This window comes from Maniola hyperantus, chromosome 12 (genome assembly GCF_902806685.2).
Source record: "Maniola hyperantus chromosome 12, iAphHyp1.2, whole genome shotgun sequence".
NCBI lineage: Eukaryota > Metazoa > Arthropoda > Insecta > Lepidoptera > Nymphalidae > Maniola > Maniola hyperantus.
In genome coordinates this window covers 6,945,297-6,962,574 of record NC_048547.1, presented here as the reverse complement: position 1 = coordinate 6,962,574, position 17,278 = coordinate 6,945,297, and the positions used below count along the sequence as shown (strand labels likewise).

Below are 17,278 nucleotides of genomic sequence, written 5' to 3'. Positions count from 1 at the left end.
ACACTAGAGGTCAACAAACGTTGCATAAGTAGGCCACTCGGAGTCAATGCTGCGTCGTAGGCGGGGCATTGACCCGACTTTTGCGCGCTATACATTGCTGGTTTGAAAAATACTAAATCACTAAAACTACAAAATGAGGCTAATGGTTATTGATATTCGCTAAGTTTTTGCTAGCGTTCTGGCTACACCCTGTATAAGGGAGTAGGGATTGAGAATAAAAGGACAATTAATGTTTTAATATTCATGTATATTAACTTTCACTGTGTCCATAATAATAATAATTACATTTATATTAATTAATATCACAGTTCAGCAACTTCACCATTAGGTAACATCAACACATTAAATGTTACATCATTCTTATTTACTAAAACATTGATTTAAAAAACCAAAAATAAACAGTTCGTAAATAATACTTAGTGACTCTTTAATAAAACTTTTCTCCTTTTTTTAATTGTAACTACATGACAAAATGGGTAAGTACTCATTAGCATCAAAATTTTGTAAAATCAAAAAAAAAAAAAAATTTTACATAATAAATCCAACATTTATTTCTTGGAACACTCCGATACATAATATTATTCTGGTTTTTTAAATCAGTGTAACCTACCTACCAACATTAAAGAAGGTAGGCATGTCTTATGATTAAATTAAAAATCAATTATTTTATTGGTGCTGCCTTGATTAAATATTCAAGATTCCACTTTCAAGATTTCAACATGCGGTTATTAAAGGGGCGGATCAACAAATTGCTGAAAATATGGCAACGCATTGGCGGTTCTACTGGTACTGAATTTTGGTACAACGACCCCAAAGGCCAATGCCAAACCTACACATTGGTGTTTATTAACGCTCCGACTAGAAGTTTTTATTCACGTCCGTACTGAGTGACAGGTGTATGGACCACCCCAGACTGCCTCGAATCTAGCTGCCTCCTAAATTAGCCCTGCTGCAGTATCTTGGATCTTTATCCACAAAAAGCTAGATACAAGTTACGCTACATATAGTACGCGACAGGTCGAGATGTCAATCGAGGTATGAGGTGGGGTAAAGCCCCGTACAGCGCCCTCGCTTCCCCGTACCGGGTTGGCGCGAGGGCTATTCGGGTGTGCAGGGCGTTCCCACCCCGATTGCGATCCCAACCTGTCGCGTACTAATCGTACTATATACAAGTACCTACGAAACATTAGTTGTGTCTATTATAATAATTACTCTATATTTATTAAAATTCAAAAACCTGTTAGAATTGGCGAACTTCATGTTTCGTGTTTGTTTTCATTAAAGACAAACATTAAACGCTGAAACTGGACTCCTGAAAGGGCGATTCGATAACAACCGATTAATTTTAAATTAATGTTAATAAGTTGAGTTTGTAGTTTATTAGCTCTGAACGGCAAGTTTTGCTTGTAAGTACACTAATTAAGTGTTATGTTAAGTATAAGTATTGTATTGTATAAAACAGGTACGTACCATGACTAATTAGGCGATATTTAACTGCCGATATTTCGACTCAGTTGCATGAATCGTGGTCACGACGAGACATGGCAGCTCGAACTTGACCTGTCGCAGCACTGCAGTCCCGTTTACCACGGCTCATGCAACTGAGTGGAAATATCGGCTGTTAAAAATCGCCTAATTAATTTTGGTATGGTACATTTTATACATACATATGTCGAATAAGCTTAAAATCAAAAGTACAAGTAAATGTAGATCGTGCTCTCTGCTCTTAATTTATTATTATTCATAACACTACATTCAGGGTAGGGTGCTTATCACATTAATTATGTATTTATTATACGGAAGTTTATGTGAAATTGTAGTTTCGTAATTTATTCCTTTGAACTTTGAAAATCTTTGTAACTTTATGTAACTCAAACACACATCAAGTAGGTACTGTATGGTAGAATATTATTGTAAATTGAACGGTAAAAGTCCTTATAAAAGTTTATTTGAATAAAAATATAATATAATACTTAAAATAAAGTTGAAAACTAAAATCCGACTACGATCATCTTAATAAACGCTGAACGTTAATATGAACTTTTAATAAGAACTTAGCTGACCCCTTTTATGCTAATTATAGTGACGTACCTATGTGTTGTGAATCGTGAATTTTAATCAAAACTATTTTATAGGACAGGCATTCTGATACATACATTCATTATTAATAGTAATAATATAAAGTAAGTAAGTATACAAATATAATTTGTCATGTTACAATTAATATTGGTAACACTAAAATCTTATTTAAATAAAACTAAAGAGATAGTAAGTAGGTAATTGCAACAGAAACAGAATTTATTTTATCAGTAAAACTTTACAGTGTTCGATGAAACGTATTGTTATTTCAACAAATAGTGTAAAATAGAAACCGTTATTATTTAATTTGTAAAATCCACATTGTATGTCCACTAACTACGCTTATAAAATTTTATTTCATTCTATTTCACAGCTGGATCACTGCTATCTGAAATAAAATAGAAATTAAATAATCCGTTAATTTTCATCATCATCATCATCATCAACCAATAGACGTCCACTGCTGGACATAGGTCTTTTTGTAGGGACTTCCACACGTCACGGTCTTGCGCCGCCTTGATCCAGTGGCTCCCTGCGACTCGTCTGATTTTGTCCGTCCACCTAGTGAGGGGTCTTCCAATGCTGCGTCTTCCGGTGCGAGGTCGCCATTCCAGCAACTTGGGACCCCAACGTCTATCGGTTGTACGAACTATGTCCCCTGCTCATGCCGTTCATTTTAGGCAGGTACAAAATATTATAGCAGATGCATTTTATAAAACCTACTTTAAAATTGTTCCAACCTCGCAAGTGTGGTATGAAATACCTATTTCTATTGACTTTGACGACTTACCTGGCGTAGTGGTGGCTCTACCTTAAAAGCGGGAGACCCCGGATTTGATTTCGGGCAGGGGTAAATAAATTAATAGGCTCTGATCAGGATGCTGGGAGTCGGACGGTCGAATGACTTTTCAAAGTCAAAGTCAAATGATTTATTCAAAATAGGTTATAAATTACTCTTTTTGATAGTCAGTTGGATTTTTAAGATATAGTGGTGATAATTATTAACTAAAGGTTCAAAACGCGCCCAGGTCTGAGAAGACTAGGCCACTAAGCTTTAGTATTTTTTTTGTTATTAAAAAGATTACTTTTTGTATTTTATTTTTCTTACCTTGGATAAATGGTATGAACATCAGGACGAACGGGTATGTTTATGGCGATGCGTGTGCTCGTGTGTGGCGACATGGCCGCCGCCGCGTTGATTGCCCGAATGCGCGCGCGCAGGCGCTCGTACTGCTCGGGCTTGTATTGGGCGGCGACGGTGACGGAGTTGCCCGAGTACTGCTTGAAATATAAAACAACATGAATATTAAGTTTTATTATGTAGGCAGGGAAATATCGTACTTCGACCTTTAGAAAGAGATTGCGGTTTCGTAGAGCGTTGTCTCTGTCGTTGAGACCGACAAAAGTCACATAGGTATGACTGACAGAGACAACGCTTACGCAAATTAAAAAGTCGTCTCATCTGTGAACTTCCGTGGCGTGCGCTGCGTAAATAGTTAAAGTTACACGAAAATAATGTTCGGTGGAATTGTTCCTCTTAAACAGCTCTAAAAAAAGTCCGCGATAGCATATAATATATTTATCTTTTACGGTAAGCTCACAATAATAATTTTAATGGTTTTAAAATGTGGTCTAAAACAAATACTTTCACAGGTGTTTTTACTATCATAGTAGGTATTAATCCTTATCAAAATAAAATTTTTCGTCATCTCAAGTGTTTATAATTTAGACCAAAATTGCCCTTTGTATCATTTCATTTAGAATAATATGTTAGGAGATATCACGAAATTAAAATAATGGCGACGGCCGCGGCGGTCCGTGCATGCAACGCGATTATGTCGCAGTACGATGATATTGGAGGTAGGTTGCAGGTACCTACCAAGTAGACTTTTCGAACTCGAGGATCCAACTCCTCAGCCTTGATGCAGTAAGGAATTCTTAAATCGTGGTGATACCGTGGAAATTTAAAAGGATGAATGTTTTTACGACTGAGATATCACGGGGACGGGCTACTACGGATAGGTTACTTTTTATCCTGGAAAATCAAAAGTTCCCACGGGATCTTTAAAAACCTAAATCCACGCGGGTGAAGCCGCGGGGATCAGCTAGTGTATAATAAAATTGTAAATACCCTATACGGCGCAAGTAGACCGCCAGCGCTTTTCCAAGCGATTAATACCTGTAAGCATACGTTCACATATTTATATACCTTTAAAGCAGCCGCCGCTTGCTCGTGTGTCGCTCGAGTTAGGTCTCTGCCATCAACACTCAATATTCGATCGCCTCTATGGAGCAACCCGTACGCCGCCCCTTCAGTGGACACACCCGACACGAACACACCGCAAGCATCGTCTTCCACTCCGCTGGTCTCATCTACCTCGCCTCCCAATCCCCCTACAATATCCATCCCTAGCCGTGACCCCGAGCGCACTAGACGCACCATCCGTACACATCTGTTTAAACATAAATTAAATTAGAATATGCCGTTTTATTGGGGTTCACTTTGTTGTCTGTCTGTCGCGGACGACGCAAGTCGAAATAGTTACCAATTGATTTAATACCTACTTGATAGGTACGTACGAGAGGTCGGTGCATGATAATGTTGACTAAGTATACCAGTACCTGGGTATTTTATTCGACTCCTCCTCGGCAAGATCGTGCAGAGTGGAACATGACGTCGCTTGCGTTCTCGCTGAAAATTGCATTCATTTTGAAATAACTGATAAGCACAACTAGAGATGGTTTTGAGTTAACTTAGTACACCAAATATATCCAAATGTCAGGTCTTTTCCATGTACAAGCTAAAGATCCGGTGTGACACGGATGGAAAGACGGGTAGACAGACAGCAGAGTGACATTAATAGGGCTCCGTTTTGCCCTTTGGGTGTATAACCTTAAAAGCTAACACTGCATTATTTTGGACGTACTCGTAGATATCACCACTATCATTATGATTCATGGTGACATGGGCACTTAGACACATCTATAGAACGCACTTTGACTTTGCCCAGACTTAAGATTGAGCTAAAACGAGACAGATTTATGTGAGAGATATAGCTCTGCCTCATTTTAACTCTGTCTTAAGTCTAAGCTAAGATAGAGTGCGGTCTATAGATCTCACCCTTAGGCTGAGATCTATAGAGCGCACTCTGACTTAGATCAGACTTAAAATTGAGTTAAAACGAGACAGATTTATGCGAGAGATATAGCTCTGTCTCGTTTTAACTCTGTCTTAAGTCTAAGCTAAGTCAGAGTGCGCTCTATAGATCTCACCCTTAGGGTCAGTAAATTCGTAGAAGTAACACATATGTACTTCATGGCTCCTAAGAAGTAAATACAAGTAAGTGCTAGCAAATACGAATTCAAAGGGAAGTATTTTTTTAAAGTCTAGAAAGAAATTTAGTTAGTGTAAGTGGCACTGCCGTTCCAATTAGATGTAAAATAAATGTATAATAATAATACTTACTGGTATACAGCGGTGCGGTTCGTGCGACGGGCGGAATTGAACCTGCAGCTGGAAGAACTACAAGTGTTACGTGGTCTCCTGTACTTCGCAACGCGGATACCGCCGTGGCGTGAGTCACGCCTATTAGAGATGTTTCTACGCCCTGTTTAAAAATAAACATAATATTATTATCTACTATTATGCTTATAATAAACTAGCTTATTACCGCGACTTCGTCCGCATGGACTACAAAAATTTCAAACATTTACCCCTTTAGGAGTTGAATTTTTAAAAATTCTTTTTTAGCGGATGTCTACCTACGTCATAATAGCTATCTGCATGCCAGCAATCCGTCCAGTAGTTTGAGCTGTGCGTTGATAGATCACTCAGTCAGTCAGTCAGATTTTCCTTTTATATTATATAGAATATATTCATACTAATATATTAAAATGTGAAAGTTTGTCTGCCGGTCTGTCTTTCTTATCTAAATATAATTATATATACCTAGTATTATAGCTGCATCGATGAATCTTCGAACTAGTCAAAGGTAAGCTGGCTAAGTACCATGTTAGATCTAATGTTTCCATCTCAGTACACTTCAGTAATTTTCCTATAAGATACCAGATGTAGGCGTAACGCTACATAGCAGTTTTCTTCGAAGCAGGTATTCCAGTCACTTGGGTAGGTATGTACCTACTACATTTTTTTTTTTTAAAAGATTATTAGCCATATTAAATTACTAATATTCCCCTTTCCTCTCCAATTAAGCATCAAGGCTTGTGCTAGGAGTAGGTACGACAATAGTGCAACAGGCGGGATTTGAACCGACGACCTTTCGGTTTTCAGTCCACTCCTATACCGGTTGAGCTATTGAGGCTCTGGTTTAATTTAATACCTTAGAATGAATTACCGTAGATGAAGTAGCGGAATTCAGATTTTAAAAAGTCCCGTGGTAACTCTTTAGTCATCCGGACTAAAAACTAAAAAACCGACCAAGTGCGAGTCAGGCTCGCGCACTGAGGGATCCGTACTACCGTCGTATTTTTTCGACATTTTGCACGATAATTCAAAAACTATGATTGCATTAAAAAAAAACTGTTTTAGAATACACAGCTGTAAGCCCTTTTATATGATACCCCACCTGATATAATTATCTTACTTCGAAAATTGAAAATACTAATTATGAGTTCATGACCACAATTTAATTTTTTTGTGTGAATTAACCCTAAATTCACGGTTTTCAAATTTTCCCCCGAATGTCTGCTATAAGACCTACCTACCTGCCAAATGTCATGATTCTAGGTCAACGGGAAGTAGGTACCCTGTAGGTTTCTTGACAGACCGACAGACAACAAAGTGATCCTATAAGGGTTCCGTTTTTCCTTTTGAGGTACGGAACCCTAAAAAGTAGCCTTATATTACTATCTAGGCCTTCAGCTATACATTATGCCAATGCCGAAAATCACGTTGATTCTTTGCTCCGTTACGGAATGATTGAATGACAAACCAAACTTCATATTGATAAAAGCTGGGGTAGGTAGTGATTAGCTTGGATTTAGCTCTGCAATGAATATTACGATGTAGAGAAAGACGTTTGTACCAACGAATATAGGTAGGTATAGGTACGTATATAAAATGTTTAAGTAGCTAGTAAGTAAGAAGACCGCCCAAAGAGTTTTTTTATCACCATGATTTCATTAAGTTTATGGATCTTTTTACTTACATGTTCATCGCTTACAGCTAGTATTTTATCGCCAAGCTTCAGTCTGCCGTCATGATGGGCGGCGCCGCCCACCGCAATGTGCGATATAAAGATGCCGTCTCCACCGGCTGCGTCGTCTGCCCCGCCAGCAATACCCAAACCTAGTCCACGCACCCCTCGACAGAGCGTCACAACCATTGGTCTTCGAGCTCTTCTTACTCTCTGTTAATATAAAAAAAAGCCGGTTAAGGGCGACTCGTCTCTTACACGAAGGGTTCCGTACCTCATAAGGAAAAACGGAACTCTTATAGGATCACTTTATTATCTGTCTGTCTGTCAAGAAACCTAGAACTTCCAGGCATCCCTATAGATTTCCTTGTGATGTTTTTCTTCCCCAGAACACTAATGAATTTCAAAACGTGGATAAAATGAAATCTCTATATGCACAACCTTGCTTCTAATGTACAAATACTGTTTTATGAATTTGTGGTTTCCTCACAAAGTTTTCCTTTACCATTCACAATGAGGACGGCACAAAATAATTTTAAAATAGGATTTCACGTTTGCAAAATTATTAAAATGTACGAGTACGAGGCGTGTAAAGTTCTGAATCGAGTCATTATTTTACATTATAAGTATTCAGCTGGGAGAGGGCTGTGGTCCAACGCATTTGTCGTGATAAATAACATCCTGCTGAGGGCTAAATGTAACTTTTCAATTTAGAGTTTATATACCGTGAAACCGGAGTAATCAGAATCTGCGGAGTTTGCCCGCGTTAATGCGTCCGATTTTTAATACAATGGTTAGGCAGTGGTCCGACCGCCCGGCGAGAAAACGACTAACTATCGGCGATTTTCTCTCTCAAGAAACGCACAATAAAAATGTACATTCCGTGTAAACGAAAGAGATGCATACTTATATCAAAAGTTGCTCTCTGACTGTTCACACTGCCGGCGACGACTCGCTTTACTAGTTTTATCGCTGTGCGAAGAGCTTTCAAAAGTAAACTCGCTCAGCGATATTCGTTCAGCGATGCTCGTTCGCTTGAACACGTGTAACGCGCGCGCAGGTTTGCACAGGACTGAGGGGCCGCGGGCGAATGGCGCGAGAAATCGCTCGTCGCACTTGCACACTCGCTTATAGCCCGGCGACAAAACTATCGAAACTACACACTCGCTTCCCGCTGATCGCTAACTCGTTTATAGTTTCTAGTTCCACTCGTTTCTCGTTCATCGTCGGCGCTCGGACCACTGCCTTATGATGCCGTGTGGTGACGGAAGATCAGAATACAGTTGGCGCCACCCCTCCTCTTCCCGCGGGTGTCGTGGGAAATACCGGACAGCGGGCAGCAACGTGCTCTGTGCTACTACTACCATCTACTGCGATCACAAACCCGTCTTCCCAGTGGTGATTAGTCCAGCGGTGGACTGTTATAGGCTGATGAATGTTGACTGTCAGTATTACAATTAGCAGTAGGTACAATATTTTGACTATCAATGTAGAGTTAGCTTATTATACAATTTTCGTAAGGATCTCTAATTTTTTTGACAATAAAATATTATAGCCTATGCCACTCAGGAATAATGCGACAGGTCGAGATGGCTATCGGGATATCAGGCGAGGGAACGCCCCACACACCCGCACGTCACTCGCGCTCGCCCGCACCGGTTAGCGCGGGGGCTGTGCGGGTGTGCGGGGCGTGCCCTCCCAGATTGCTATCTTGACCTGTCGCGTATTATAGCTTTCTACAGGTGAAAGAGTTTTCAAAATCGGTTCAGTAGTTCCAGAGTTTACCCGCTACAAACAAACTTACCTACAAACGAAAACCTCTTTATAATATTAGTATGAAAACTACTCACTAATCTCACGACATTTCCAGCCTTTTGCAATGCATCTACGGCCACAGAATGTGGGGCGCCTTCCACGGAGATGTCGTTGACCTGCGAATTATTATGTCATTGTAGGCAATCACCAGACATTTCATCTTTCAGAAGTTCATCGTAACTACTGTAAAAACAAATTTCTCCAAAGGTCATGTGATAAGTATAACAATAAATACCAATAGATATCTATATTTGGTTTTAAGACATTTATTTTTCCATAAAGGAATTTCCACTTAAATGGAACTTACAGGCTAAATTGTAAGAAACCGGCCAAGTGCGAGTCAGGCTCGCGCACTGAAGGATCTGTACTACAGTCGTATTTTTTCGACATTTTGCACGATAAATCAAAAACTACTTACTGGATCTCTTTCAAACCAATTTTCGGTGAAAAATTGCATTTTAACATATTGATATAATATAGTAGATACGCCTGAAGATGAGATCCGATTGAATCTGAAATCAGGAAATGTGTCTAATTCGTTTCTTGATAGCAGCTGCAAACCTTACCTATAACTGTTGTACGCGAGCTAAAACTAAAGTAAGTAAAATGTATGAAATATACCTACCCACTAGTATTTATTATGAATCTATTTTATTGTGAAAACTTTGCTGGCTTACTTCAATTATCTAGACTAAAGTTAAAATTATGAAAAATGTATATCTAGCTGTTTGTTTTCCTAATAAAAATAAATAAAAAATATTTCGTAGGTATTACTGTGCGTTATTATTGCAGTGCAAAAATAACTAGTTATTTAAAAAGCTTTCAAAAAAACCCGACTGCGGTTTGAACTGTAACATAATATTTCGTTGTTTATTGAATGAACAAAAAACATCATCGTGCTTTTGAAAGATCTATTAAATTTTAGTAGGTGGAACAGTGGATAGGTGGATACAGTGCGTGGAACTTATCTATTGTGACAGAATAGGATAGAATTTGGTATAACTATTTAAAGAAATTCACAAGAAAAAAATGATATAATTCTTTCAAAATAGCAAAGAGTCAATATAGTTTAACTATATTGCAATACTAGCTGATGCCCGTGACTTCGTCCGCGTGGATTTTGAAATGGCGGCTAACGGGGCTCTAGTTCATATTTCGCCCACCTGAACAGATAAACACCTAAAAAGATGCCTCAACTTAAATCTGAAATATTCAATTTCGGGTTTCATTCATCTTCCTCAGTTACTGCGGCTTCGAATATAAATATTTTGAAACTAAACTATTGCTACAGCAGAGTATTTTCCTTATTTCCTTACTCCCATTTTTTTTTGCGCACTCGTAAGGAACAAATTAAGTTAATATTGTGATACCCTTTAGGCAAAGCTTTTGGATGTACGCCAAATCAGCAGAAACGGTTCTTTATTCAAATTGGACAGGTCAATGGCTCACTGTAACGAAGCTAAATTAACTGACTTACTATTTCTGCAAAACAGTCAAGTCTCTGTAGGATAAAGACCATAATAATAATATTAGTAACTTAAATTCTTGACGGTACGAAAATCATATACGTGGTAGACAAAGCTGTCCAGTTGAAGTGGAACTGGGCTGGACCACGGACATGTGATACACCTTGTCCGACAAATTATGGGCAAAGTGTGCAACAAACTGGGTGCCAGAAAAACAAGACTTAGGCGTCAAGACTCGAGGCAGACCACGGTGTCGTTGGTAGTGCGTTGGTACGACGAACTCGATGCATTAACGAAAGAGTGGGCCCAACTATCAATAGACCGGGATACCGGATAAATGGAAGTTCGAAAGGGAGGCCTTCGCCTAGCACTGGCACACGTCAAACTTTTTTTTGTACCAAAAACATTTGCAATAAAGAGGAAAAGAGAGTAAAAGTGGACAGGGAAGCACTTATCTCTATGAGAAATCTCTACCAGTGACCCTTGACAATGCGAGAGGTTGTAGAGTGCGAGAGGGCGTCTTTACTTAAATATGAATATAAATATTGCGTTACAATTTAAAATTTCTAGTTATCGATATTATTATTGCTCAACTACATTTAAATAGGTACCTATAGTTGAAAACGTGCTAACTTGGACAACATGGTCTTAATGAAGACCCTTGTAATATACCTAATTGACATCTAAACACGACATCGTATCTGAATGATAAATCGATTTCGGATATGTTGATAGGGTTGTTTATCGAAGGGAGCGAGGTCCAATCGTCTAACTAAATTCATCATCTAATAAATCAATTCGTGAAAGGGTTGTTCTAGAAAACCCTGGGTAACCAGTTTAAATGGCTACAATTCACCGACTGGAAAATTTACCGCCTTGCAATCCATCAAAATATAAAATTACTAGCTTATTCCCGCGACTTCGTCCGCGTGGACTACACAAATTTCGAACCCCTATTTTACCCCTCAGGGGTTGAATTTTTAAAAATCCTTTCTTAACGGAAGCCTACGTCATAATAGCTATCTGCATGCAAAATTTCAGCCCGATCCGTCCAGTAGTTTGAGCTGTGCGTTGATAGATCAGACAATCAGTCAGTCGGTCACCATTTCCTTTTATATATTTAGAAGAAGAAGTACCTAACTAACCAGTTAGGTACTTAATTTTATATTTTACTACACAGATAGAAATACCCACCACCTCCCATGGCCCCACCAACCTTGTGGTTATATTGGCAGGAACGCGGGAGGGCGCCCGTTCGGTACCTACTTGCTAGGTGGTTCTTTCCTGGGGCACCTTCTTGACTCCCTACAAATTCTTCTATCTCATCTTTGTCCCTATAGCCAATCTCCCCTTTCTGCGGCAGACGTCACAAATACGGGAGATTCAATAGGTTACCCACATCCTCTTCCGTTATTGCATACACAGATAGAACAGCATAGGTTTTGTGGATTTGCGCATGTTTTGCCAAATGGAAAACATCGACAACCAAAACATTTGCGTAAACAAAAGGTTGTTGGTGCCTATGCGCCCTAAATAATGCGCCTCTATTATTCATTTTTTGCGACACGGCTGTTTAGAGTGCCAACAAGTCCCATAAATATTTGAACAAAAAAGGAACGTAAAGTCACTGAAACTTTTCTATTAAAATTCAGCTATATATGTTTTATAGAAATGTGAGCTATTTCACATCATCCAACTCAATTGGGAATCGCTTTCAATAAAAAATCATCTCAACCTGTCGCGTACTATAAACAACCAATCGACTTGATTTTTGGCATAGAGGTAGTTGAAAGAACGGAGAGTAGCCTACGTTACTCTCCGTTCTTTTATCCCGGGAAGTTAAAGAGTTCCCACAGGATTTTTAAAAACCTAAATCCACGCGGACGAATTCGCGGGCATCAGCTAGTCTAAATCCATACAAGGAAAAGGTGACTGATTGACTGACTGACTTACTGATCTATCAACGCACAGCTTAAACTACTGGACGGATCGGGCTGATGCAGATAGCTATTATGACGTAGGCATCCGCTTAGAAAGGATTTTTGAAAATTCAACCCTTAAGGGGGTGAAATAGGGGTTTGAAATTTGTGTAGTCCACGCGGACGAAGTCGCGAGCATAAGCTAGTTTATAATAATATTGATAGGGATGTAGGTATGTAATAATATTTGATTTACCTGAAGCAAAATATCTCCAGTTTGTAAACGACCATCGTTTTTCGCAGCTCCGTTAGGCGCTATCCTGGTTATGCTGACGTCACCGCCGCTTTCGCTTCCCGCTATGCTCAGCCCAAGGCCGCTTACTCCTCTCTCCAAAGTAACATCTGTTGTTTCCCAAACGTCATCTGGATTTGAAGTGCTGTGATGCATTAGATACTGGGGACAAAAATGTGTGTGTAGGTATAATCTATTTTTCTCAGCTGAATTAAAAGGCCTATACCTACCTAATATTATTTAACTTAATGATGATTTTATTCCACTGAATGTTGAATCTCATTAAGAAAAACAAAGTTTGACAGATTAGCGGACTCGGCCAGTTCTGTTGTCACACACTATGCCCGCAGCATAAACGTGGATCCACATTTTCGCATGCGCATGAACCGTGTGCATGTGAAAATGTGTGTGAAAAAATGAAAAAAAAAAACAAACATGTGCACACAAAGCGCGTCGAAAACCTTTGGACGCGTTAGGGCCTTTGTGCACTCATCCATATTCGGTTCGTATCCGTGATTCTCCGAAGTGGCCGTCATACAAATACGTATTACATTCGATTCGTATTTTTTCCACGGATCCGTCAAATCACGGATGAGTGCACAAAGTACCCTTACGGCGATTACGTACTGCACTTCCGTCATACGAGTTCTATCCGTCATCCGTGAGAATACCAGTGATTATCTACGACGTAATATGTCATAAGCTCCCATACAAAACAAAAAGCAACGTATTTTCACGGACTTGGATCGGATCAGTACGTAACTGCCGCTACTGTATCTGTGTACACGTGCATGTCGCGAACTCATAACTATAACTTGTTTGTACTCATTCTCAAAAAATCACAAACATGTGCACGCCATGACTGACACAACATAGACGCGAACCGCTCGTGAACACACGTCCCCATTATGTTTTTATGTTGCGCGAGTGTGCAAGGTTCGTATGAGTGCGCAAATGTAGATCTGCCTGTAGAAGTTTTTCCGCTAAGTTCTAACAAAACGGAACCGTGATATAAGTAAGTGACGATTCAAGGAAGTGTTAAACGCAGGGCAACTTGCATCTGTTATGCGTTTCTTTGAGAAGTTTTCTGCGATTTTTTACCGTTTACATCAGCTGCTATACTTACTTAGTTGTTTTACAGAGTTGGGGACGACACTTGCGCATCGCGGTGTATTAAATTTATGAAGTATGAGTTGTACGATAGCGACATACACTTTGCATACAATCTCGTGACACGTGTGTCGCCATCGTGCGTCCACGGAAACAGGCTATGATCATTTTATACTTTAACTTTTCCGCTCTTGGGCTGTAAATAACAATTATGTACCTGAAAGCTCGCTGTGACCTGCCCACTCTCCGGACTGTGCATCATATTTTGTTCTCGCCCGCTGTCATAGTTGCTCACGTTCGCTGGCAACAAGAAAAATATTTTATAAAATCCACTTGAAATAGACTTATACAAGTAGACGTTGGAAGAAGAACAAGTACGCGTGCCATACAAAATTACAGAATTTTCTTGTGCCGATTCAAAGCGCTCAACCGAGCGTCATCATGATCAACCCATTATTACCAGCCCACTTCTGAGCATGGGCATGGGTCTCCTCTCAGAATGAGAAGGATTTTAGGCTATGCTGGCCCAGCGTAGGTTAACAGACCTCACACACACACTTTGAGAACATTATAGAAAACTATCAGCCATGATGTTCCTCATGATGTTTTTATTCACGAGAAGGATAATAAAATTTAATCTTATTTAATAATAAATTATACTGAATTTTCAAATGTGTATGGAATGAAATCTCTGCATGCATAACCTCGTGTACTCTAATGAACAAATACTGTTATATTAATTTGTGTAAACATACGCACTGATTTTGTGGTCCCAAATAATTAATATTGTCTTATAATATTAACATTACAAATGACTAGACTAATAATATGTGTCATAATATAATCAGAAATAGACTTTTTGTTCAAATAAACTTTCATAAAATGCACTATACAGAGTGTAACCAGAACGATAGCAAAAACTTAGCGTTATTGTTATACCTACTTTTCCTAAACACAATTCAATACCCATTACCCATAACCATTTGCCTAATTTTGTAGTTTTAGTGATTTCATATTTTTCAAACCTGCAATGTATAGGTATTATAATATAGCGTGCAAAACCCGGGTCCATATTTTTTTATATTTTTTTTCACGTTTTTTTGTGGTATCATATCAGTAATCATCAGTACTATCACAATATGTCTTCGTTTTTGCCAGAGTTCGGGTTACACCCTGTATATTAAAGCGAAAATGTAGTTTTAAGTTGTAACCAGACACAGCCGAATTCCTCAGACCAGACTAGATCAGGGACAATTTAGAAATTATAAATTTCCAAATTGCCTCTGCTGGCATGCGAATCTGGGACCTCATACACAATATAAGACCACGGCGCTCACCACTGAACAAGTTAGGTCATGTAAAATCATATTCAGTATAACGCGTATTTTAACTTTTTAAAAGTACGATTTTTGTCCTTCTTATACTTAGATTTAAACCGTACTTTTGACATAAAAGTTGACCCATAGAGTTAAAATGGCACTATGATGACTGATAATGACTATACCTACTTCCCATCAGTATTCGAGTTGTAAATAAAATTAAATCCAAACCATATCTACCTATGAGTAGCTAGGTATACAAAGAATTTTCTGACGATTTCACAAGAAATCAGCCTTCCGTTATAAAAGAAAATATTCTTGGAATCGCTCCTTTGTAAATAGGAATTATTATAGTATTATTATTCTTGTTGAATATCGCAAAATAAAAAAGCCAAAGTACCTATACAATAAAGTCTGATGAAATAGAAGCCAGCCACAACAAAACACACACTGTGATCTTTGAAATTACAAGAATAAAGGCACTAGCTATTATGCCCCCAACTTCATTCGCGTGTTTTTAGGTTTTTGTAATCCTAAGGTAACTTAGCGTTTAAACTATCGTGAGTGATTTCCATTATATACAATATCTGTCACCGGCTTTACTCACGTATTTAGTCGATGTTAGCCCGACTAGTTTCGAACCCATCCGGGGTCCTTTTTCAAGGGAGTCAGTTCGCGCACGCGTCGCGGTTGTAACTGTGAGCTGCGCGTGCCGCTGCTCATAGAGCCCGTTGTACTCCCTTGAAAAAGGACCCCGGATGGGTTCGAAACTTTATATTATTACAATACAAATGATACTAATCATAGATCTTTATTATCCCTGTTTTGTTTCCATTTATCTTTAATTAGTATTAGAATAATAACGTAATATGCTAAAAAAAACTTCCTACTCAAAAAAGTAAAATGTCCTTCCTATTCAGGTATCATAATAATATTTTATGAGCCAGAAAACTTAAATTGAGGACCTTTCATTATTAAAAGCGTGACCACCTCGTACAAACCAACAAGCAGTTACCTACTGTACAATAACAATGAATAATATATTAATAGCTAAAGGAAAATGCACCTACCTAGGTACTTATTTTCCATGATCATGTATTCAGCTTTATCCGCTTGGATTTAGATTTTAACAATCCCATTGGAATTCTTTTAATGGAATTAATTTTTCCGGGATAAGAAGTAAGTAGCTTATGTCACTCTCCAGCTCTTAACTCTACACATGTATTAAAATTTAATTAAAACCCTAACGCAGTGGGTGTATGGGGTAATACGAATTCCCCTTCCACCCACTGGTGGGAGAAGCCGGTGGGTGCACGAGTAGCTCCTCGTGAAAATCACGTCGATTCGTTGCTTGAAGTGACTGAAGCACAAACCACTTTAACAAACGAACACACTTTCATATATTTTATAATCTGGGTTTTGGGTAGTGATTATTTATTGTAAAAGTAGGTACGTGAATGAAGAACCGTTTTTATTTGATATTCCCTTAATACCAGAGGAGTCTATAGAAGAAAGTAATTACAGCTTTACCTAATTACTAGTTCGTCGCAGCCAGGGTGATATTAATCTTGCCCTCGGTCATATATCACAAAATTGCTTCTTAGGGTTGTATTACTCGAATGGGTAAATCGAAGCGTCTATACTTAGTTCATTTCTTTTTGGGGCTTGATTTACTTTGTCGACAGATTTATTAGATTTCACACAGTTAGACCAAAGAAGGTGCAATAACCACAATGAGCTACACAAAGATTTTTCAAATCTTACTATTAAAGGGAGTTTCGTGTAACATAGGGCAGAGGTGGGGAAGTCTAGGACAAATCTAGAAAAGTGGGGCTTTATCTCTGGACACGATACGGAATGCATCTGCGGTCATCCCAGACAGATCAACGCATTGACTGCCCGACAACCTGCACGAACGAGGAACTGCACGAGGCTAACAACCGAAATAAATATTGCGGTTGCGGTTTTTCGGGCTGCTCGTGTTTGAGGCGACCGTCGAAAAGAAGAATAAGCAGAAAAATTCGACCAACGCATTACTCATACATTTAATAAAGTCAAAAAAAGCCTAATACTTACGAAAGTATCTAAGGACAGGTCACGCCACCGCGTCGTGGTGTCTCGA

The 17,278-nt window shown here is 38.9% G+C and overlaps 1 protein-coding gene across 10 annotated transcripts in view; it reads right to left on the bottom strand.

Annotated features, from left to right (window-relative positions):
- Positions 1 to 250: 250 nt before the first annotated feature.
- LOC117987041 (disks large homolog 4-like) overlaps positions 251 to 17,278 on the bottom strand; it is a 49,350-nt gene continuing 32,322 nt past the window's right edge. For 8 of the 10 annotated variants that reach the window (XM_069502107.1, XM_069502106.1, XM_069502099.1 and 5 more), the window contains exons 3-11: positions 14,055 to 14,137; positions 12,692 to 12,889; positions 9,086 to 9,166; positions 7,248 to 7,448; positions 5,546 to 5,687; positions 4,702 to 4,771; positions 4,289 to 4,532; positions 3,188 to 3,360; positions 251 to 2,467 (exon numbers count right to left, since the gene is read on the bottom strand). In XM_069502107.1, coding sequence (XP_069358208.1) covers positions 2,464 to 2,467; positions 3,188 to 3,360; positions 4,289 to 4,532; positions 4,702 to 4,771; positions 5,546 to 5,687; positions 7,248 to 7,448; positions 9,086 to 9,166; positions 12,692 to 12,889; positions 14,055 to 14,137 — 1,196 coding nt within the window. In that variant the 3' untranslated portion in view covers positions 251 to 2,463. Of the gene's footprint in view, positions 2,468 to 3,183; positions 3,361 to 4,288; positions 4,533 to 4,701; positions 4,772 to 5,545; positions 5,688 to 7,247; positions 7,449 to 9,085; positions 9,167 to 12,691; positions 12,890 to 14,054; positions 14,138 to 17,278 lie in introns of those variants that run through there. The other 2 variants (XM_069502104.1, XM_069502105.1) reach the window with 2 other exon arrangements.